Below are 23,036 nucleotides of genomic sequence, written 5' to 3' on the forward strand. Positions count from 1 at the left end.
GCTGTGTTCATTCAATCAGTTCTTTCTGACATACCACTGCTAGAAAAATAAGTCATCCAGCCCGCACGGTGGCGCTAACGATTTGTTTGGCTTTAGGCATACAACCCCACGAGAAGGAATGCTAAGGTAGCTATAATTCATTCTGTAATGATTTCAAAAATATGTTTTCGGATACATAACACGATAAAACAGATCAGCTGGGTTGCTTTTGTAATAAAACATAGTTAGATTAAAAACTGCCTTTTGCTAAATTACTGAAACGTTAGCGTAGCGTCATGTGTTCGCCAAGTAAACATGCGTTGAAGGGTCGGTAGTGCAACAGCTACAATAATATGAAAAGGTGAGGCAACCAGCATTCTACGTTTATCATTCGGTGGGTAAAATGATAGAATTAGCTACGTAGTTCACGTTTCATCTGTGTCTAGCAGCATTATTGCAAAAGTTTAGTTAATTTATACACATTTTAGTAACACCTGAGTGAAATATCAAAGTGCAAGCAAGTGATAATAGAGGCTCACAAAACCACAGAGAAGGCTGTAAGACACTCAGCAGTAGGAAAGTACACATTTAATCGTGTATAGAGGCTCTGTGGTGCCTAGATAAAGCTGCATTACGTCTCAGTTTGCCTCCGTCACGCTGTCTTATCACGATTGATCAGTGTCATGTCAATTAAGTTTTGAATCAATGTCTTCCAGCTCGAGTGAGAAGTCCACATGAGGTGATGCTGCATGTGTTACGCTGTCCTCTGAAGAGGACTCGTATCTCTTTACAATGGATGAGTCTACATGGCTTCTGCTCCACCAAGCCTCACATACTTCAGGGCGAGGACTCCACACAAACCCGCCTGAACCCCCTTAACATCCAGATGCTGTCAAAAGGTCTTCACGAACAGATCTTTCGAGGGCTGGAGCCAGAATACAGAGAGGAGGCTGTACAGCGCAGCATAAGGCACTTACAGAAACACCAGCTGTGGGGAAAGGACACCTCACTGTTGCCCGATGTCGACCTGAAACTCCCCAAAATGTATGGCAATGACATTGACGAGCACTTCTGTCACTTGGCCCAGACACAGAGCCTTCCCTACCTTGAGGCTGCCACCAAGCTGAAACTGGCAGATCTACCACCCATGCCTCAGGAATGGAGCTGGGAGGTCGGCTGGACACGCTATGGGCCCACTGGGGAGAGTCAGAAAGTAGATTTTCCAGATGAGTCAGCTCTCGTGTTTGATGTGGAGGTGTGCACAACAGAGGGACAGTGTCCCACTCTGGCTGTTGCTGTTTCTCCAACCAACTGGTAAGAAATGAGCAAAAATGGGACAGGGTTGTATAGAACAATCCATTCATTTGCTTTATTCTTATGTTGTTGTAGTTGTTTCATACTTAAAACATTGTGTCTTCCATTCAACAATTGCTAACAATAAAAAGTTTTAAAGATAACTGGTACGTGCCTCAGTGATCTCTGTGTCCTATTTTTCTAGGTACTCATGGTGCAGTAAGCGTCTGATTGAAGAGCGATACTCCTGGTCAAACCACCTGACCCTTGCTGATCTCATTCCGCTAGAGACACCTTTCAACTCTGCTCGCCCTCCAGGGGGTAAATGGAAGGAGAGACTGATTGTGGGCCACAATGTCAGCTTTGACCGGGCTCACATTAAGGAGCAGTACCTATTAAAGGTTTACATCCTATTCCTCACATGTCGTTTTTACTCCTCACTTTATAAAATCCTTTGGTCACTTCTTTTTGTATGAATCACTATAATGCCCAGTAGCTTTTGTATGTTTGTATTCGCTTCCATAAGGGTTCAAAGGTGCGCTTCATGGACACCATGAGCCTTCACATGGCCATTTCAGGGCTAACCGGCTTCCAGCGCACACTGTGGATGGCCAGTAAGTTGGGTAAAAAGAGGGGTCTTCAGGAGGTCAAGGAACACATTAAGAAAGCTGGGAAGAAACACGAGGGCCCAATGGTTTGTCCTTTTCTACTACAGTTCACCTACGTAATATTTTGAGGCTATCATTTGGTATTTGGAAGGCTCTTGGCATAAGTGTGACATGATGTTGTGTGCACAGATCGGCTCCTGGGACTGGGTGAATATTAGCAGCATTAACAACCTGGCTGATGTCCATGCTCTGTATGTGGGAGGGCCGCCACTGCAGAAAGAAGCCAGAGAGACCTTTGTGAAGGGGAGCATGACGGATGTCAGAAACAATTTCCAGGTCAGATATGTGGCAAAATGTGTGTCTGATTAATGTGAACCATTTGTTAGATCTTGCATTTGGCCTGAATGGACACTTAGGCAAAATAAATGTGATTTTGCTGACACCTACAGGAGTTAATGCAATACTGCGCCCTTGACGTTAAGGCCACACATGAGGTCTTCACAGAGCAGCTGCCCCTCTTCATGGAGAGGTCAGCAAATCCCAACCCAAAGCTATTTTATAGTCATCTTTATCTTCTGTGTACAAATGTACACAACACAGCATTGTATAATTGTGTTGTCTCTGCTGTGTTTTTATAAGGTGCCCTCATCCAGTGACGCTTGCAGGGATGCTGGAGATGGGTGTGAGCTACCTTCCTGTCAATCAAAACTGGGGGCGATACCTGGAAGATTCTCAAGATGTTTATGAAGAGCTTCAGAGAGAGATGAAGAAGTCTCTAATGATTCTAGCGGATGATGCATGTCAGCTTCTGGAGAATGACAGGTGAGACCAGCACTGATTTATGTCAAGCTTTGAAGGTTCTTTTAAAAGCATTTACACTGCATAAGGTTTGTGTGTTTATACTAAGATACAAAGAAGACCCCTGGCTTTGGGATCTTGATTGGGACGTGCAGGAGTTCAAGCAGAAGAAAGTTGCAGCCAGCAAGAAGAAAGGCTCCAAAAAAGCAGATGACAAACAAATCGCCACTCCTCTTCCAGACTGGGAGGAAGGTCTGAGCTCAGACACTAATTCAGAATATTTGTGTAATTGGTATGATATATCTACTAGGGGTGCAACGATACACAAAATTCACGGTTCGGTTCGGTTCGATACTTTGGTGTCACGGTTCGATATTTTTTCGATACAAAAAAAATGTTCATGCCTTTTTAATTTGTCATTTATTAAAATTATAAATATATATTTTAACTCAAAAGTACAGTTTTTAAATTTAATGTTGCTGAAACAAAAGTAATTAAAAAAATAAATATATCTCAGGGCTCTCAAAATTTCAAAATCCCTGGTAGCCCTTCGGGCAGGGACTCTTCAGTTTTTGGTAGCCCAAAATAAATGTAAGTAGCCCGAATAAAAAAGAGAGCAATTTTTTGATTGATGTTTTGTTTCCTTTACAATATTATACTTTAATGTATAATATTGTAAAGGAAACAAAACATCAATCAAAAAATTGTTGAAAAACAAATTACAACATGTATAAAAATTACAATCATCAACTCAAATACTTGGTTCTAATTGAACAGAAATTTCTATGAACTTGTAAGAACTGTGTAGGACATGAATCAGTCTGTGTCAGATCCTGAATTTGAAATTTCCGCTGAAGTCACGGGTAAGAAACAAGTGGAACCAAGATCTAGGCCATTTGCTTTTTGAAGTTTGCAAAGACTGCTAAATTTTGCCAGTGGTAGTTCACTCTTTGCAACATAGTACGCTGTTCTAAACAGATTTTTCAGGTTTATTTTTAGTATGTTATTTGCAATTGGTGTTTGTTCTGGGAAAGATATTGCAGACTGAGCAATAATGCATTTCTTGCATTTCTCATGGCTTCTAATGGGGGCCTTTCTTAAAATGACTGGTCCCAGCGATTCTCTGCGCGATCAACCTCTCACATGTTTAAGCTTGCTGCGGGAGATTTCACTTGTCATGTTTGCATAGTAAGCTAACGATTGATAAGATGATGTCAGAGGAATTGGTGCGCAAATTATCATCACTCACCAATCAGTGCTGTCGCTCTCTATACACAGTTCGCGCGATTGCAAAGTGAAAGCAAAAAACAAGCGCAAATTCAAATGCGATTTCAATATGTCACATATTGACAGTGGCTCACCGATGCCAATGACATAATTACCCAGCTACATTTCCGAAAGAATGCAAAAGCATTGACATATATTTCTCCCTCCTACAATAGCCCGATGGGCAGGGCAGAGATAGATTTTGGTAGCCCGACTGAAAAAAATCGCTAGCCCCGGGACATCGGGCTAGCGATTTTGCAAGCCCTGTATCTGCTTGAGGAATCACTCATCTTTGGAAAAGAGAGTTTATTACAGAGAAATGGCTCTTTCCAAAATAAAAGCTATACTATACGCTTCTTCTGGGCTATATTCTCGGCAGCATATTGTAGCGGGTCAGGGCTGTTTGGGGTTCTGTTTGTACAGTTATGTTTTGTTTATGTTGCAATAGTGACGGGTGACGCGCTCTCGCTGCGACGGTGTGTCCTTCCGGGGTCAGAGGGCGCCCTGTGTGTTGTTGTTGTTGTTGTTGTTGTTGCTGTGCGGTTGCGCGCTGAGCAGTTAGCTAGCGGCAGTGTTCTTCTGCAGATGTCAATAAACGGCTGTGCTCCCTGGCTAGCTCACGGGAAGCAAGACCAAACGACACATCCGTCTCCTCGTTGTCTGAGCTCGCCACATTGGTGTCAGAAGTGGGATGATGGTGGCACCCCATGTTCTGACCCGAGTGACTTTTCCCCCGCCGGTCGTGACCGGCCGGTGCACCAAAAGAAGGCACCTGGACATTTGTAAAGTGAAAGCAAAAAACAAGCGCAAATTCAAACGCGATTTCAATATGTCACATATTGACAGTGGCTCACCGATGCCAATGACATAATTACCCAGCTACATTTCCGAAAGAATGCAAAAGCATTGACATATATTTCTCCTTCCTACAATAGCCCGACGGGCAGGGCAGAGATAGATTTTGGTAGTACGACTGGAAAAATCGCTAGCCCCGGGACGTCGGGCTAGCGATTTTGCAAGCCCTGTGTTACAGGCATGGCCCTTTAAGGATGAAGCCTGATGGGAAATGTATTCGGGATGTGTGTAGCGGGACTGCCTGGTGTGTGTGTGAAGAGAGAGAGCGGAGCAGGGGAAAAGTAACGGTTAGCTACAGAAGAGACGAAAAGAAAATAAATAAAAGGAATATAATAACTCCCTCGACAGCCAGAGTTGTGTCGGCGATGCTCGCTGTGAGTAAACTGTTTCAGCCCACTGTACGCGGTGTTCGTGCCTTAGAGAAGAAATAAAGTTCGGTGAAGCAGTTTCCTACGCCTCCTTCGATCTTTTTGCTAGCGGAGTTGACCTGTATAGTAAGCTGTTGCCGGCTACGAGTCAGTTACGGAACCTTCAAGTAACTGCCAGAGGTTTCCTTATTACGGTTCGGGGCAGCGGATCTGGCGTGGTAACACCTGTATCTGATTGAGGAATCACTCATCTTTGGAAAAGAGAGTTTATTACAGAGAAATGGCTCTTTCCAAAATAAAAGCTATACTATACGCTTCTTCTGGGCTATATTCTCAGCAGCATATTGTAGCGGGTCAGGGCTGTTCAGGGTTCTGTTTGTACAGTTATGTTTTGTTTATGTTGCCATAGTGACGGGTGACGCGCTCTCGCTGCGACGGTGTGTCCTTCCGGGGTCAGAGGGCGCCCTGTGTGTTGTTGTTGTTGTTGTTGTTGTGCGGTTGCCGCGCTGAGCAGTTAGCTAGCGGCAGTGTTCTTCTGCAGATGTCAATAAACGGCTGTGCTCCCTGGCTAGCTCACGGGAAGCAAGACCAAACGACACATCCGTCTCCTCGTTGTCTGAGCTCGCCACATTGGTGTCAGAAGTGGGATGATGGTGGCACCCCATGTTCTGACCCGAGTGACTTTTCCCCCGCCGGTCGTGACCGGCCGGTGCGCCAAAAGAAGGCACCTGGACATTTGCAGGACTTTGTGTGCGGCAATGGGGTCGGGACGACTGACCCCTTAGGTGGGGGCTGTGTAGCGGGTCAGGGCTGTTCGGGGTTCTGTTTGTACAGTTATGTTTTGTTTATGTTGCCATAGTGACGGGTGACGCCCTCTCGCTGCGACGGTGTGTCCTTCCGGGGTCAGAGGGCGCCCTGTGTGTTGTTGTTGTTGTTGCTGTGCTGTTGCCGCGCTGAGCAGTTAGCTAGCGGCAGTGTTCTTCTGCAGATGTCAATAAACGGCGGTGCTCCCTGGCTAGCTCACGGGAAGCAAGACCAAACGATACCTCCGTCTCCTCCTTGTCTGAGCTCGCCACAATATTAAACATATCAGGTCCCCATAAGGAGAATCATGTGCTAACGGCGGTCTAAATGACTCGGGTAAAGTTTGTAGCATGCATGCTTGTTGTTTTTTGTGCTTCCACTTGTCTTTGCACTAGGATGATGTCGGCGTAAATGTGCAGTCATATTCGTTGTGTTCCCACTAGTGCTGTCAGCGTTAATCTCGTTGAAATGACGTTAACGCCACAACACGGCAAATCTCCGTTAACGAGCTACCCCTGCATGGGGCTAGACGGCCAACACGTTAACGAGCTAACTGCGCTAACACACTAGTTCCCACCCATGTAATTGAGCATTGCGTGGCACATCCAACATACTGTTTTACTTTAGTCCATGACGCGCTTACCTTCAGGGTCATACTTCACATGAAAACCAAAATAATTCCAAACGCTTGCTCTGCGCTCTTCCTTCTGACGATGCTGTCTGTGTTGAACGCTCAGTGGATCTGCACTCGACAGTGCAGCCTAGGCGGAGTAGTCGAACACAGATTAACTGAGCGCTCAACACAGACAGCATCGTCAGAAGGAAAGTTGATAAAATAAATTACAAATTTTGTATTGTTCATATATATGCATACCGAACCGAAAGCACTGTATCGAACGGTTCAATATCGATACGAGTATCGTTGCACCCCTAATATCTACAGTGCACACAGACTATTAATAAAGTAACAGATAATTCAGTTGTGTTATATTAGACCCAGGTCCACCATCTGAAGAAGAGATGGAAGGCCCTCGCCCCAGCCGGCTAGCTGTTGAGAACCTAAAAGAAACAGTGAATCGACTTCCAAAGAGAAGGCAGCATCTACCTGCACATCCAGGGTAAGATCGCTCTCACACACACCACGGAGCCATTTCCAGTTCTGTTTCCCACTGATGGTGTAAGTCAGTTCTTTTTCCTCATTTTCTTCTTTAGGTGGTATCGTAAGCTGTGTGAGAAGATGTCTGACGACAGCTGGTCACCTGGAGCCAGTCTGATCAGCCTGCAAATGCGACTGACACCTAAACTGATGGGTTTGACTTGGGATGGTTTCCCCTTGCATTACACAGAGAAACACGGGTGGGGGTATCTGGTACCTGGACGCAGGGATAACCTTGATTCCCAGGAGGAAAACGCCGGGCCCGTGTGTCCCCACAGGTGAATCACATACTGCTCTCAAAGTAAAAACATGGCAGGGTGCTTTCACATCATGACCTGATCTTAGCAGGACGATCATTGATGGCTGGAGATTTTTAACAGTGTATTAAAGTTTTGTTGTTTTTCACAGAGCTATTGAAAGTGTGTACAAAGAGTACTGTGAGCAGCATAGCAAGGAGCGACCGGACTATCTGGACTCAATCCCTTCAGATGACCTCATGTTAACAGACAGCACGGTGTGGACAAAGGTACATAATATATCATCATGTTTGGAGAATTTTGCATAGAATATTGCAACATGCTTCAAACAGATACCACATGCACTACAGACTGTTGGAATTTGCAAAAATCTTTCATCAAATTTAGACCTTTTCTTCAGTATCAACAGTAATACATGTGATTGCGGTTGGAGTTGATTCATCGGGGCTACGTGCTCTGAACGGATAACACATCTACCTTAATAATGTTTTTTTCTTATTGTCATGTATAGGTGGAGGAATTAAGTTCCCTGGAAAGCCAGATGGAGGAAAACGCCCTCAGAATGAGAAAAAGTACAGAGAAGAACAAAAACAGGGTGAGTGCACAGGCTTGTAAGTTTAAATTACACCTATCGTGTCAGGTTTAGTGTTTCACTATGATTTGTTTATAACATACTTTGTATTCTTTACCAACAATAGTCTACAGATCCACATTATATGAAAGAGGGGAGTCATTGCCATTATCACCATGGAAACGGCCCCTACAATGATGTCGATATACCAGGTTGCTGGTTTTTCAAATTACCTCATAAGGTGAATTTATATTATTAATATATATCATAGGCACAGTGTTGTTCCACCAAGCTATTTTTACCTTGTGACCAATTATTTGTGTTTAAAGGATGGCAATCACAACAATGTCGGCAGTCCGTTCTCCAAGGACTTCCTGTCCAAGATGGAGGATGGCACTCTGAGAGCAGGAAGAGGTGGCACCAATGCAACACGAGCTCTGGAAATCAACAAAATGATGTCTTTCTGGAGGAATGCCCATAAACGTATAAGGTACTCCCATCAGAGTTAATCAAAGTAATTCAATAACAAATAAACTTTAGTAATGCTAAAAGGTCTTCTCGTAGTTCTCAGATGGTGCTGTGGCTCAGAAAAGTAGAGCTTCCCCGTTCTGTCAGCAGGTTTGTCTAATATTTTTAAAAAAAGAAAAGATTGATTGATTAGAGATAAAGTAATGAGGGTAATGAATGTAACATTTCCCCAAAGACACAAAGATTTTGATGAGGAGGGCCAGTATGGTGCCATATTACCTCAGGTCGTTACTGCTGGAACGGTAACACGTAGAGCTGTGGAGCCGACGTGGTTGACTGCCAGTAATGCACGGGTAAGAAGCAGAGCCGACACGCTAATCTGGATAAGTCTGAAAATACTGACCAGACACTAGAGCAATTCTGTATGGGCTTTATTCTGTGTCAACAGCGGGATCGGGTAGGCAGTGAGCTAAAGGCCATGGTGCAGGTACCACCTGGATATCACCTGATAGGAGCAGATGTAGATTCACAAGAGTTGTGGATTGCCGCAGTGCTTGGAGAGGCTCACTTTGCAGGCATGCACGGTATGACAGGTTTGGTTCTAAAGAAATCTACAGAAGGAGACTTTATGTGTCTTCCTTTAATGATAATGCTGCATATGTCTCTCTGTGGTTTAGGTTGTACAGCATTTGGCTGGATGACCCTCCAGGGAAAAAAGAGTGAAGGCACTGACCTGCACAGCCGTACCGCTGATACTGTGGGCATCAGCCGAGAGCACGCAAAGGTGTTTAACTATGGACGCATATATGGCGCAGGGCAGCCCTTTGCTGAGAGGTTGCTCATGCAGTTCAACCACCGCCTCAGTCAGACAGAAGCTGCCAGTAAGGCCAGACAGATGTATGCCCTAACAAAAGGTATACGCAGGTAAGTTCAACGTAGGGGTGGGTTTTGATCATCAGTTTTCCGATTAAACTCGATTCTAGCTTGAATAACGCGATAACGATTCATTAAAATCCTGAATTGATTCTTAAATATAAATTTATTTTGTCCGAAACGCCAGAATCTCAGGTTAAACCTCACAAAATTTTGACAACCACCAAACAGCTAAAAACGCAAATGAGAGCAGGTACACGGATTCAGCATGAAGACCTAAACACAAAGTGCGGAACCGCCGACGGATAAGAATCAGTGAGATTTTGGCTTTCTCACCCGACTGCACGTACACGCCGTCATGCCGACAGCTCACAGATTCTGATGCGTCGGTGGGTCCGTGCATTGTGTTTACGTGGGTTTTTTTTGCGGTAGATTCTGGAGCTGTAGGCTTTGTCTCTCTCCAACCAAATTTGACTGAACCAGCAGCAAAAGAAGATCCAAACTACGCTTCACATTTCGCTTCACATAAACATCGTCATGTATTCCCTCTTACTTTTGCTGTTTTGCTTCCGCCACGGTAAAATGACACTTCGTGCACAGCTCTCTCTCTCTCAGTGCACTTCAAGAACAGTTTCTTATCTAAAAATCTGTTTTCTGCATTATTCGCTTGCTTATTACGCACAAGTCTACCGTTATGTACAGCGCTGTCGGCCGCTGTTTTTTGTTTTTTTTAATTTAAATTTGACTTCCGACAAGAAAGCCTCATTTCTGCTGTTCAATATTGAAGACATTTAAACTTTTTAAAATTTTGCAAAGTTGCAAAACACTTAACTGTGTCTCTAATTAAACCTGCGTAACTTTGCTCTGCTTCACTTCAGCAGCATCAGGTAATGTTTATATGTTGATTAATGGTTTTCTTCTGTTTTTGTTCTACTGCACAATGTTTAAGGTGGTAATCTGCTATAAAAAGACAGGTGTTTGTATTTGTCAGATATCATTTGTCAGAGGACGGCGAGTGGCTGGTGAATGAACTGGGTATAGATGTGGAGCGGGAGGAAGATGGAAGCGTCTCCCTCCAAGAATTGCGGAGGATCACTAGAGTGGCTTCACAATCGTGAGAACGCAAAATACAAACATTCACAAGTGCCTGGCTTGCAATAACCCATTTACTGTCCCTGAATATCCTCCTCTCAGGTGCTCTCCTCTTTAATTTTGCTTTTTTTGTGCTCCTGACACCATCTCAGTTCTCGACGGAAAAGATGGGATATTGTTGGGAAGCGTCTGTGGGCTGGAGGTACTGAGTCGGACATGTTCAATAAGCTGGAGAGTATAGCCCATTCAAAGAACCCGGCCACTCCTGTTCTAGGCTGCAGGATCAGCAGAGCACTGGAGCCCAATGCGGTTAAAGATGAGGTGATTGACTAAAGCTGGCAACAGGAGTATAATATATATATGATTTAATCTGAGTATTTAAAGGGATATGCATGTTTTGCCAATACAACAAACGACCAATGCATTACTCAAGAGGTCAGTCAGAGTGCTCTAAATGGCAAAATAAACTCTTCATTAATGTCTCCTTTCAGTTTATCACCAGCAGAGTGAACTGGGTGGTTCAGAGCTCTGCAGTGGACTACCTCCATCTGATGTTGGTGGTCATGAAGTGGCTCATTGAGGAGTATAACATTGATGGCCGCTTCTGCATCAGCATCCATGATGAGGTGCGGTACCTGGTCCGCAGTGAAGACTGTTACCGAGCAGCTCTGGCACTTCAAATCACAAACCTCCTTACAAGGTGTGCTCTTAGCTGACCGTATATTCTCACTGACAAACTGTGTGCTCTATAATGGATGGTTACTGTGTTTCTCTTCCTGCAGGAGTATGTTTGCTCATGCTTTAGGCATGCAGGACCTTCCCCAGTCTGTAGCCTTCTTCAGTGCAGTTGACATTGATCAGTGTTTGAGGAAGGAGGTCAACATGGACTGTGTGACTCCCTCTAACCCCACAGGTGTGGAACGAAAGTATGGTCTACCGCCTGGTGAGTTCTGCACACCATCACCAGCCTTCTTCCAACATTAAGAGTAGTATATTTATTATACAAATGTTTCTTATACAAAGTGCACAGGAAAGACAGGACAGCTTGTCTCATTACAAAATCTAAATGTAACAAATTCAGACGCAAGAACATGCAATTTAGCTCTAGCACTTAAAGCTACAAAAATGCTCGTGTACAGACCAATTTGTTTTAAAACAACACCTTACAAAAGTTGGACTAAACATCTCTTTAAAATACAATAATGTATATGGAAAGTAATTAAATCCACCTCTTAGCATGACCACACAGTATTCAGTTAGTCTTCAAGAATTTTAAGAAAATCAACAGCACAGCTTGTTTATCACGAGAATTCCTGAAAGGAAGTAAATCAAATAAGTTTCAAATTTCTAAATAAGCCAAATTAGAAATGACTATTTTAATGTAATCAAGACAAAGACAGATATAAACTGTGGTTGGAAATGCAAGAAGGCTTTTTGATAAAGTGAACTTGAGGAACACAATCAGAATACTAAATAATGTGTGCAAACTTTCCACAGGTGAGGCCTTGGACATCTACCAAATCATCGACATCACTAAAGGCTCTCTAAACAAAGGGAGATAGCTCTTTGTGGACCAGACAGCTTTTATTCCAAACATACAACTGCCAGGACTCCATTCACCCGCTGCTGCAGTCTGGACGTGTGTGCGTGTGTGTAGCAGTGGTGCCCAGTATGACCTCACTGTTTCCTCTTCTTCTGTTTGGGTTCTTGTGTCTCGGTGGTGTCCTGTGACTCTGTGGTCTGAGAGCAATGGAAGAACAAAGACAAACAAACAAAGAGATCGTGTTGAAGGGAAAAATGATCTACTTTTAGCTCAGAGCATTCAAAGCATCAAGCTACATGCACATTTCAACCGTGGGAACAGTGTGGATATGGAGTCAGTTTTATGGACTCGTATAATAAAGTAAAAGTGGAGAGAAGAGGCTGTTGTGTATGTTGAACAGTATTGAAGCTCCTGTGGAGCTGAGCTAGCGCTTACCACCTGACTGTCATCCTGTTCCTGCAGGGCTGCATCCAGAGTAGCGGCATTGATGCGGAAATCTCTCGAAGTGCTCAGCTTCATATACTGCATCAAGTTTACCTGGAAAAACATGCAGCTAGATTTTACAGTGTCCAGAGGCCTGCAGAGTTTTAAAAAAATGTATATATTTTTTCAATATTTACACAAACCTTTGATTTCTTTGAGAGTGTGATGAGATACTTCTCATACTGCTCAATGCTGAAGATCAGGTTGGGGATAGCTTTAGTCTCACGCAAAAGTTTTGCCTTCCAAGAGGAAAAACATAACAGACTTGTTTATATTTCTTTGTATGCATATATTTCATTATTCTAAAAACAAAATTTGTATTGTTCAGTCCTCATTCATTAAATTTACAAGAGGCCTTACAGAAGCACCGGTGTTCACGTCATTCCTTCTCTTTTTCTTTTTGTCATCTGCACCTCCACCACTGATGTCTCCACTCTAAGAGGAATAAAAAGCATCTTGTGTCATTTCTGTAACAACAAAACATTAATGCAACGGAGCTGGACAAACTGAACCATGCTAATACCTGAGCATATGTGATAAAAGAATAGCACTGTGGTGTTAGGTGGGAGCCAGATAGTTTGACCTGCAAATATGAAAGAGTTAGTATGACGTTAGATCTATACAGGAAAATTTGAGCTAGGTGACAGTAGCTTGGACTCACCAGCTTCTCAAAGCGAGCTGGCAGCGACCCGTGCTGGCTGGCACACACCTGGATATACTAAAGTAAAATGAAGATAATGTAATGTTACACTCTGCAAGCTGCCCTGACATTTTCACTCAGAACATCAAGTTGACAAATACACACATATTTGACCAGCGTGGTGAGGATGGTATACGTGCGGGTCAGTTCTCTTAACAGTGTAACGGTGCAGGTGCCCAGCAGCAAGGCCGTCTGGACCAGCTCACTTAGCGCTGTTAAGAGAGTCCCAAGCTGCAGCGTCACTGCTTTCTCAACTGGGTCCTGCCGACCTGCAGTCTGTGTGGCTTCACCTACACATTTATGAAACACAGCATCACTTGCATTTTAGCCCCACTTGCTGACAAATGCATCTCTTCCTCCTCAGCATTAATCAAAGTGAGCATCAGTGTGAAAGGCTTCTTACCACAGCCCAATTTGTCAGAAGCTGTCTGACTTTTCTTCCTGGCAATAAGCCAGTCCACTTCATCAAGCACTCTGTCAACCTGAGACAGGACCAGCAGCTGGGACAAGACATTAACATGAAGAAGAAGGTGAGCAGGATAAGCAAAGGCATAACTCTCACAGCCAGTCAGTCAGAAAACCAACACTTACTGCTGCTGTTGAAGCAGTTTTCATGTTGACAATGGCAAAATTGGACTGCTTTTCCACCTCCACATCCTGAGACAGGAAAACAAAAGAAATCAGTTCACAAATGCACTTTAATGTGGGTGTATGAAGGTTACAGTCATCAGTGTACTGTGGGAAAGAAACTTGGATTTAAAATAGTCTTGTTTAACTTGTTTGATCATTAAATTCTTTCATATGAACTTGAGTGACATTTCATTCTTAATCCATAATGTCTGAAATGATGTTGGCCCAGCTTTGCAGCTATAACAGCTTCACCTCATCTGAGAAGGCTTTCAGAAGGTTTGGGAGTATGTTTATAAGAATTTTGAGCATTCTTCCAGAAGTGGATTTGTGAGGTCAGACACTGATGTTGAACAAGAAGGCCTGCTCGCCATCTCTGCTCCAATTCATTCAAAAGATGTTCTCTTGGGTTTAGGTCAGGACTCTGAAGGCCAGTCAGATTCTCACCAAACTGGCTCATCCATGCCTTTATGGACAGGTATGGAGTCATGCTGGAACAGAAAGGGGCCAGCCCCAAACTTTTCCCAAAAAGTTCGGAGGATGAAACTGTCTAAAATGTCTTGGCATGCACCATACCACCGCCAAACCCAGACTTGTCTGATGGATTGCCAGACGGAGAAGCCTGATTTGTCACTCCAGTGAACACGTCACCACTGCTCTAGATTCCAGTGGTGACGTGCTTTACACCACTACATATGATGCTTTGCATTGCACTTGGTGATGTAAGGCTTGGATGCAGCTGTTTGGTCACTGAAACCCATTCCATGAAGCTCTCTACAAATCTTCCAGAGCTTATCTGAAGTTTGGAGGTCCGTAGTGATCAATGTTGAGAAAGTTGCCGACCTCTGCGCACTATGTGCCTCATTATCCGCTGACGCTGCTCTATGATTTTACGTGGCCAACTACTTCCCAATCCCAGTCATTTTTTGATAAAACACCAGTAACAGTTCACAATTGAATATATGCTGGCAAGGAGATTTCACAGCTGGACTTGTTGCACGGGTGGCTCCTGAGAGCAACCCTTTCTCTCACAAATGTTTGTAGAAGCAGTCTGCATGTCTAGGTGCTGGATTTCATACAGCTGTGGGCGTGGAAGTGATTGGAACACCTGAATTCAATGATCTGGATGAGTGAATGAATACTTTTGGCAATATAGTCTGTCGATCAACTCTAGCTGTGTGTGCAGTTTTATATAATTAAATGAGTTGCAGTAATAACAGTATCAGTATAGTTTAATGCCAAATTGTGCTCTGAACACTGCAAAGAAAAATTGTTCGTACCTGATCAATATCTCCCAGTACGCTGTGGATGTCTTGGCAGAGCTCCAGCAGTAGGCCTACAGGACTCTTATAAAGAACATGAAGGTTGAAGAGGAGAGAGAGCAGCCCCTTACAGAAGGCAGAATCCTCTAAAGGGAGAGAAAACCCCCACACACATACACACACATCAGGAAATGGCACCTAATATGCACCTAATATAGACACAGAGGTTAAGTAAACTATAACTTACCAAAACTGGTCTCTTTGCAGATTTTCACAGTCCACGTGATCATCTGAACAAACTGTTAATTAGATAATAGTGAATTAGAACAGGAGTATGTTAATTTGTTCGGTGGAGTGCATTTAAAAATAAATTTACCTGCTGGGAGGAGGGCTTTAGCTGGCGCGAGAGTACGCTTAGGATGCTGATCAGAAGCTGAGCCTCTTTGCTGTTAAAGTCTTCCTCACCGCCACTTAACTGTGTGAACAGCGCCCTCTGTTGACGGGCAAAGAAAACTGGATTTTAGCAAACATGTCATACTTAATAAACACAGTTTTCTTGTATTATTTAGTGTTAAATCAGAAGCACCTGAAACTGTCGGATGTAAAAGTAGTTCATCTCTACAACATCGCCTTCGTCATCTTGCTCTGTGCCATTTTCTGCATCATTTCAAAGAAACACATAATGATTAATTCCTGTATATTTTTTGTTGCTACAAAATGTACTGCTTTTTCACTGCTTGTCCAACCCATGGTAGAGAGCAGCTGGGCCATCTTGTTTGGGTAGCGTTGTTGGCAGGTTGTGAAGATCCTGAGCAAACCCTCCAGACACAGCTGAGACAAACTGGAGCGCTTCTCCTTCTTTCCCCCCTCCTCAACCACGCTGGGGATGTTCGTGTAACGCCACATCAGGACACTATAAAGAGACATAGACAGAGATCGTTTATTCTCATTTTTGGTCCTATAAGTATTATAATAAACAAATCGTGTGCTGTCATTTAGCCCAAGAGATTTCTACCTGGTCATGTCACAGAGGAAGCGGAAAGTCTTGTCTGCGTTCTGTCCATCTGGGCCGTCTGTGTGTCCCGTTTCATCCAGCTGCTGGATCTTCTGCACAACCACGCTCAGTATATAACGCACAAACTCTCCATTTGAACGAAGTACTGAGAGAGCCTCCTCTCTGCTCTGAGTGTTATCCCTGCAAAAGAAGATTTGATCTGATTTACCATTTCTAATTCTTATCCATGGAATTTGACTTTCCAAGTTTGCATAGTATTTCTAATTAGCATTTTAATGAATAGATTTAAACAATCAGAGTGCCTACAATTAGCTGCAAACTATAAATAACTGATTTTATTAAATTCCACAGATCTAGTAGTAGTCCATGTAAGCAACGCTAAAGAAACCATTTACCTGAAGAGCACAGTGATTGATGTTGATATGATGCCCATTGAGAATAAACTGCGGGGGGTCTTGTGTGAGGGCACCCGACCCTTTCCAGACTTCTCCTTCAGGATCTCAGACAGCTTGTGGTAACGGCTGAACAGCTCGATGATCTCCTCAAAGCACCTTTTACTGCAAGAAACGGGGGAAGATACAATGGTAAATTATAAAAAGAAATCCTCGCTGCATAATATGGCATATGTTTTGTATGATGCATAATTAAATTAGGATGATTAACTTTGTTAAACTTTTATTTTGGTAAAGATCCAAGTATTTTTGTGTTACTTCAATGAAATCAGCTATAGGGGGAGTGCTGGCTCTGTGTATCAGTCAGTAAACGTAGTGACCTGAACAGTTGCTGTGGGTTTATAAATTCAACTGTGTAACACAACAACACTTTCTCAAAATGCACAATTCAAAAACAGGTGCTTGTTACCTGTAGTTGGCTTTGATAAAGTTGTACTCCATGAGGACCTCATACACTCCCATCACCAGCACAGCATAGATATTATTCTTCACTCCAACACTGGATCCCATTGAAAACTCAGCCGACTTGTCCTGATCAGTATACACACATTATAAGACTTAGCAATATTGGAACAGACCAAGGTTCAGAGCCAACGTAAAAGCAAGGAAGAGCAGAATAATCTGAAATCTGCTAAGGACAAAGAAGCTGCTTGCTCTTGATCTCAAGACATACCAGTTCAAAGTCTTCTAGTTCGCACTTGATCATGCGTCTTGTCATACTCTCTAGAATAGCATGTAGGTCCGACCGGTATCCTTCCTCCTCTTCCTCATCACCATCACTGTCATCGCCATTGGGGTTGGCTGACTGGCGTGTGTTTTGCAGCCACATCAAGCAATGTACAGTACAGCTCAGCAGATGGGCCTGAAACATAACACTATTTATAGCTCGCATATCAGTCGAAATAAAACAACTTGCAAATATGGTACAGTGCACACAAGAGTACCAGAGGCTCCTGGAGGTAGACTTGGTCTCCGTGAGCAGTGATGCATGGTTCCAGTTTCACTGGGGGCAGGAGGTCTTGTTCAGGCTCGTAGTACCGCTTCAGCTAAGGACAAGCAAGCTTCTGATACATCATCACGTCCATTATAACTAAGACAGCATGCAGTTAACTCATACATATACATACCTGTGACAAAAGGGTCTGCATGATGGAGCTTGCAAGTTGCGAGTTACGACGAAGAACATCAAAAAAACCCTTAAAAACCACAAGAATTTTCTTTTTCAGTATGAAAGTAACATTTTTACAGCTAAACCATATCTATACACATAAATAACGAAAGAGTAGAGGTTAACTCAGATTCGTTTTTCCCTTTAGGGATCACCACAGCAGATCATCTGTCTCCATCTTAGCATCCACCTCTTTCACACCGTCCCCCTTCATGTCCTCCTTCACTACATCTATGAACCTTCTCTGTAGTATTTCTCTTTTCTTATGCCTGCCAGCTTCATATTCAACACCCTTTGTAAAATGTATCCACTAACTATCCCAGGTTCACGTCTCTAGCCCTTTCTTCACACTGATAAACATAATAAGACATGACATTAAAAAAATGCTTCTGACCTCATAGAGCATGAGGCGCACATCAGCCTGCTGGCTGAGGCAGCGACGCAGACTGCTGAGGATCTCCAAGCAGAATGCTTCATTGGCAGCTGAGTTGTATCGCGAGTGAACATCCACTTGGATCTATGAATTGTAACAGAAAGACAAACCAAAAAATTAGACGGTTCCACACCTGCAGAGTGTTTCTAGCACACTTTCTAGAATCAAGTATGTAAAGTATACAGAGTTTTACTGCAACTGTACCTGACTGGAGGAGATTGCCTGGCTACACTGACTCGAGGCCAAGCTGCCCAACACTTTGAAGTTCTTCAGAAGCAACAAGAAGCCTGTAACTGCAGACTTCCGACCATCCAGTTGGCTAGTAGAGTCAAGTAAGGGGGTTGGTTAGTATAAGCCACCCTTCTTTAATTGCACTTTAAAGCTGTGTTAAGAATAAAGTAACACAAACCTGGAAAACATGGCCTTGCGAAGAACTAAAATTAAAGCATCTTTTAAGGACATGCTGACCTTGAGCAGGGGCTGAAGATTAAACAGAAACCAACGATTACACAATAGAAACCTCTAGAGCATTTATGTGTATCTGTTGGCCTGTTTAGGTACCTGGACAGCTTTGAGTAGACCTTGAACGGTGGCCAAAGGCAGGTATGACAAGTGGTCAAACGTCTCTGTCACCTTAGAGGATGACTCCAGAAGGATCATTGGGGCAGAGACCACAATATCAGAGAAAAGGTCTGAAGAAGAAAAAAAAACATTAAAACACAAGAATAAAAAAAAAACAAACAAAACAAAAACTGTCAAATCATAGTCTATAAAGTCAAAAAATGCTGCTGTGCATCTATAACTTAACCCTGCTGTCTAGAGGTTGTGTTACCTAAGAAATGACTGACAGGTGAGGCTGTCTTTGTGACTAGTCGATTTAAGACCTGCTCCAATATCTCTCCCCTGATAGGCTCATGCATCTGTTAAAGACATAAAATACACAATATTTGCATGACATTGAAAATCCTTTATTTACAATACTTCATAGCATAAAATTTTAACAAAAAATGTTACCTTAAAGCCCTGGAGTAGCACCTGTCCTCCTAGCTTACACGCTTGTTGAGTTGGTGTTCGGGCTACAGCTAGAGAGCCTTCTGTGGTCTTGCCAAATGGTCCAGGTTTGGGTCCAAATGCATCCATCAGGAAGAAGCCCAGCTGCACTAGCCCTTGGGTAACATGATCCCATCCGAACACACTATACGGATGGAAACGTAGACCTCATGTGAGAGGTTAAAATACAAATACTGTTTGTGTTGTACCATGTCATTTATTTTTGTTGAGGGTGTAGCGCGGTGTGGTCTGCGGTGCCGCTGCAGGGGAGGCGGATAAACTTGAGGGGCATCCGCAATCACACCTCGTCGGCATAAAGAGTCTGTACTGGGTCCTGTCAGTTGTTGTTGTTGGTATGTGTTGGGCTGTGAGCTGCGGAGCTGCAGCTGACTGTGTGTGTGTGTGTGTGTGTACAGCAACCGCGAGAAAAGTGGTGAATAAAGTATGCTGAACAGCATGTACATGTCACCGTGTGCTTGCTACAGTGCCTTTATCCGGGGAGCCTGAACAGCCCGGCCCTCCTCCACTCCCATGCCGTCGGGGAATGCTGGTGGGGGTCGCGGCGGTGTCAGCCAGGACCAGATCCAAGATTCTCAATCACCTGCACCCCACGCTCGATCCGGTCCTGGAGTTCTTCCTGTTGGCGGCGTGACACTGCCGCCTGCTCTCGCTGTGTGGCTGTCAGCTCTGGTCCTGGGTCTGCCGTGGCCCCCCTCCTGGGTTTTGGCAGGCTGTGAGCTCTGCAGCTCACAGCCTGACACATACCAACAACAACTGACAGCACCCAGAACAAACTCTTTATGCTGGAGAGAGGTGATTGCAGATGCCGCTCAGGTGCGTCCCCCTCCCCTGCATCGGCACCACAGACCACGAGCTGCCACAGAGGGGCATTACCTTATTTTGAAAGAAATCATGGAGAAAGAAACACATCAAGTTTTTCTGTTGAAGGTATCAAATAGAATACATAAATCAACATTTTGCTCTTCTTACCTGTTCTGGACTGTATCCAGTATCATCTGAGCCACACTGCAGTGCCCGGGTAGGAGGTCCTGTAGTAACTTTGACCCCTGTTGTAGCTGCTCGTCCTTGAAGCTCTTGATGATGGCCCCTTTCAAAAGTTCAAGTACCTTCCAAAAAAATCATCATCATCAAAAATGAAATGATTAACACAAATGAATAGGAAAGATAACATGAATTAAGACTCTACTGAGTACGGGAAGTAGTGTGTAGTGTAGATTTCTAACCTGCTCTTCATAACGCTGGATACGTGCCACTGAGAGCAACAGGGCAACACTAAAAGGACACAAGTCTGCATACGATGTCTGCCAAAATGAAAATCAATATCTATGACACAGACTATCCGTACAAATATAACAAACAATTCTCAAACTATTAAAACAACAAACAGATGAGCGATATTATACATAACCTTAAAGCCTTTAAGAAATTCCCTTGCAAGCTCATGGTCTAGTCTTATAGCAAAGACTATGTGGAGGATAGCAGTGCCCTCTACATGCCTTAGCTGGTCCTGTGGAATAGACTGAACCTCTAGATCCAGGCTGCTGAGAAGCGGATGTACAAGTTAAAAAAAACAAACAAACAAAAAAACAGACAGTCAGTAAATGGAAAGTTTACAGAAAGATGTATTGTGACTATAGTAAATCCCACTTGCAGTATATGAAACACTCACTCTCCATGTTTCTGCTCCTCTTCTTGGCGAGCGTCCTGCTCCTTAAAATAACCTACGATTCCGTCCAGGACTTGTTTCTTACAACCCTAACAGACAAAGAACAAGACCGGCATTTAGATGACTAACACAAACAGAAACATAATGTGTTGTTGAAGACACACTGTCACACACCTTTGCAGACAAAAGCAGCAGCTGGTAAACCAGCGGCGGGATCTCCTGCAGATCTAGTTTGTTGAACATCCTCAATACTTTCTCCACCACAAACTGCAACTCCTCTGATGACAAAGGCACATCCCTAAAATGAGGCAGACACAGTAAAACATTTTAAAAGGAACTAAAAAAATGTAAAATACACCAATATTGAAATAAATTCTATTATGATGGAAACAGAAATATGTTAAAGCATGCAATGAACTTAAAATAACAAAGTCCTACCTAAACATGGTTGTCAAGTGGATGACACACTGTGGATCCCATCTGCATGAAAAAGACCATGTAATGTAAATAAAAATATTTTTCAGTCATCTGCAAATCATTTCATCTCTACATCACAAACTGGTAATTGGACTAAAACAGAACATAAGACGTTGGCACTGAGGTACTTCATCATAATCCCTTTCATTACATGACCATGTAATTTCTAATAAATTAGGCATGAAGGCATCTAAATAATAAAATACTGCCAAAATACTACAATATATATTAGCATATCACTATATATATCAAATGCGACATGTCCTCACCTGCTCGAGCAGAGGCTGTTAATCAGCTGCTTCTTATACTCCTCACCACTGAGTTCCCCTAAAGTTATAATAAAAAATTGTGTTTTAGACCTTATAGATTGTGACATATGTGATATTAGGTTAGACAACAATGTTGATCACAAAGTACCTTTGCCATAAGACAAGGCTTCACATGCTGCAAGTGCAGTAAGAACTGTAGGAAACAGTTCCAGAGATTTCCCACTGCTCATTTTCCCCACTTTGATGGCATCAACAAAAAGAGACCCCAGTGTTGCAAGAGATGGCCCGGATAGTGTATGAGTCTGTGTATTAGATTAAAACAATCATTCTCATTCATATGAAAAAAAGAAAGTGTCACAATATATTTCTACTTATCTAATTCAAGTAGTTATAAATGATAGGATTGCAAGTCAGATCAGGACAAAAAAAACCTGTTACAAGCACAAAAATCAAGTAGACCCAAAAGCGTAGTTCCAAAACACACTTATTTGATTTAATCAACCAGTTACATGAAATCAACATATTTGGATATAGCGTACATCAAATCTATAATAACTTCTGTATAACATAAATACCTCCAGCATAAGCAACCCAATGATATCTGCTGCCACCTCAGTCTGAAGATCCCCAGACTCACACAGAGGGATGCAGTGCTGATACAGGAGAAGTCTACGATTTGCCCCAGCAGTGGAGCTGGGTGGAGAACCTAAACAACAAGCACAAACTATACATTTATTACATACCTTATCATCAAGCAGAAGTTATGCATATATGTTAAATGATTCTGACATGGTGTATGAGTGAATTATATTACCTTAGCTATCTTGCGATGTTTCACTTACAAGAATGAATGTGTACAAACCTTTAAATATGCCTTTTATTATGGTCCCAACCTTCTTGCCCTTCAGTGCACTATTGGTAATCGTGTTGGTGAGCTAAACATTGTGTGATAGATAGTAAGAGTATTTTATAGGTAAAACAGACATGACTTTGGAATTCCAAATGTGTCGCCCTTAGTTTGTAAAATAACTTACCTGGTCATCGGTCAGGGTTGAAAGGTATTTCTGTAGTTCGGGGATATTTTCTTCATCTGACAGTGAGACAATTTTATCCATTTCTGCTTTCATTGTCCACCCACAGATTGACACAAGTGGCTAGCAACTGTAGAATAAGCTAGAAATCTATCTCGTAAATCTCAGTAAGTTTATGAACGTTATTATTTTTATTTTACTTCTACTTATCGATTATCTAGTTGCATTTAATCCTGGGCATCCTGTTTAAATTAGTTGAAGGTAAATTACTCAGTAATATTATAACTTTATCGCTGTTGTGTTTCTAAAAAGTTTCAAGCGAACTTCCCGCCAGACGACACTTCCTGTTTTGCTTTGTGGTTGCCATGTTCAACTCAGACTCCCTCAATCACGTTATAATCCAGGTCACATTCCCCTGTACGGCAAAATGCGTATAATGTAAAAAAAATAG

General features: G+C 42.9%; 2 protein-coding genes across 6 annotated transcripts; one reads left to right on the forward strand and one right to left on the reverse strand.

The window, feature by feature from the left end:
- Positions 1 to 61: 61 nt before the first annotated feature.
- polg (polymerase (DNA directed), gamma) lies at positions 62 to 12,778 on the forward strand. Of its 3 annotated transcripts, none has more exons than XM_085281799.1 (23): positions 62 to 126; positions 696 to 1,293; positions 1,478 to 1,673; positions 1,769 to 1,966; positions 2,070 to 2,216; positions 2,330 to 2,409; positions 2,520 to 2,702; positions 2,788 to 2,930; positions 6,966 to 7,089; positions 7,184 to 7,405; positions 7,536 to 7,653; positions 7,896 to 7,979; positions 8,083 to 8,196; positions 8,285 to 8,445; positions 8,520 to 8,573; positions 8,659 to 8,776; positions 8,872 to 9,007; positions 9,101 to 9,347; positions 10,288 to 10,410; positions 10,541 to 10,709; positions 10,880 to 11,088; positions 11,171 to 11,331; positions 11,886 to 12,778. In XM_085281799.1, exons 2-23 carry the CDS (start codon positions 722 to 724, stop codon positions 11,948 to 11,950), a joined length of 3,624 nt encoding a protein of 1,207 aa, XP_085137925.1. In that variant the 5' UTR covers positions 62 to 126; positions 696 to 721; the 3' UTR covers positions 11,951 to 12,778. The 3 variants fall into 3 exon arrangements, with proteins under 3 accessions (XP_085137925.1, XP_085137927.1, XP_085137926.1); XM_085281801.1 differs by having other exon boundaries at positions 1,799 to 1,966; XM_085281800.1 differs by lacking the exon at positions 62 to 126 and adding an exon at positions 190 to 340.
- Positions 11,992 to 22,921, reverse strand: fanci (FA complementation group I). 3 transcript variants are annotated; one of them, XM_085281798.1, is made up of 37 exons: positions 22,589 to 22,921; positions 22,417 to 22,489; positions 22,130 to 22,260; positions 21,703 to 21,856; positions 21,555 to 21,612; positions 21,247 to 21,288; positions 20,983 to 21,106; positions 20,812 to 20,897; positions 20,551 to 20,683; positions 20,366 to 20,443; positions 20,112 to 20,248; positions 19,086 to 19,266; positions 18,904 to 18,991; positions 18,633 to 18,763; positions 18,481 to 18,551; positions 18,276 to 18,390; positions 18,033 to 18,155; positions 17,598 to 17,666; positions 17,415 to 17,516; positions 17,144 to 17,332; positions 16,880 to 17,001; positions 16,414 to 16,575; positions 16,019 to 16,198; positions 15,750 to 15,916; positions 15,590 to 15,660; positions 15,380 to 15,496; positions 15,251 to 15,302; positions 15,022 to 15,149; positions 13,706 to 13,771; positions 13,518 to 13,614; positions 13,220 to 13,404; positions 13,076 to 13,132; positions 12,938 to 12,997; positions 12,775 to 12,849; positions 12,558 to 12,653; positions 12,367 to 12,468; positions 11,992 to 12,128 (listed from the first exon to the last, which is right to left on the reverse strand). In XM_085281798.1, exons 1-37 carry the CDS (start codon positions 22,679 to 22,681, stop codon positions 12,066 to 12,068), a joined length of 3,978 nt encoding a protein of 1,325 aa, XP_085137924.1. In that variant the 5' UTR covers positions 22,682 to 22,921; the 3' UTR covers positions 11,992 to 12,065. The 3 variants fall into 3 exon arrangements, with proteins under 3 accessions (XP_085137924.1, XP_085137923.1, XP_085137922.1); XM_085281797.1 differs by lacking the exon at positions 11,992 to 12,128 and having other exon boundaries at positions 12,211 to 12,468; positions 20,551 to 20,680; XM_085281796.1 differs by lacking the exon at positions 11,992 to 12,128 and having other exon boundaries at positions 12,211 to 12,468.
- Between the last annotated feature and the right edge of the window lie 115 nt (positions 22,922 to 23,036).

Source organism: Mchenga conophoros, linkage group LG7 (assembly GCF_057382185.1).
Source record: "Mchenga conophoros isolate Kocher_MC1m ecotype Shallow Benthic linkage group LG7, M_conophoros_male_GT1.1, whole genome shotgun sequence".
Lineage (NCBI taxonomy): Eukaryota > Metazoa > Chordata > Actinopteri > Cichliformes > Cichlidae > Mchenga > Mchenga conophoros.

Excerpts from the sequence above, each read along its gene's own strand:
- polg (XM_085281799.1), top strand. The coding sequence starts at position 722 with ATGCTGCATGTGTTACGCTGTCCTCTGAAGAGGACTCGTATCTCTTTA. Across the intron at positions 7,406-7,535 it reads GGGCCCGTGTGTCCCCACAG|AGCTATTGAAAGTGTGTACA; the intron begins GTGAATCACATA and ends TGTTTTTCACAG. Across the intron at positions 9,008-9,100 it reads TCACTTTGCAGGCATGCACG|GTTGTACAGCATTTGGCTGG; the intron begins GTATGACAGGTT and ends TCTGTGGTTTAG.
- fanci (XM_085281796.1), bottom strand. The coding sequence starts at position 22,681 with ATGAAAGCAGAAATGGATAAAATTGTCTCACTGTCAGATGAAGAAAAT. Across the intron at positions 21,107-21,246 it reads CACTTGACAACCATGTTTAG|GGATGTGCCTTTGTCATCAG; the intron begins GTAGGACTTTGT and ends GCCTCATTTTAG. Across the intron at positions 18,156-18,275 it reads AGGCAATCTCCTCCAGTCAG|ATCCAAGTGGATGTTCACTC; the intron begins GTACAGTTGCAG and ends TACAATTCATAG.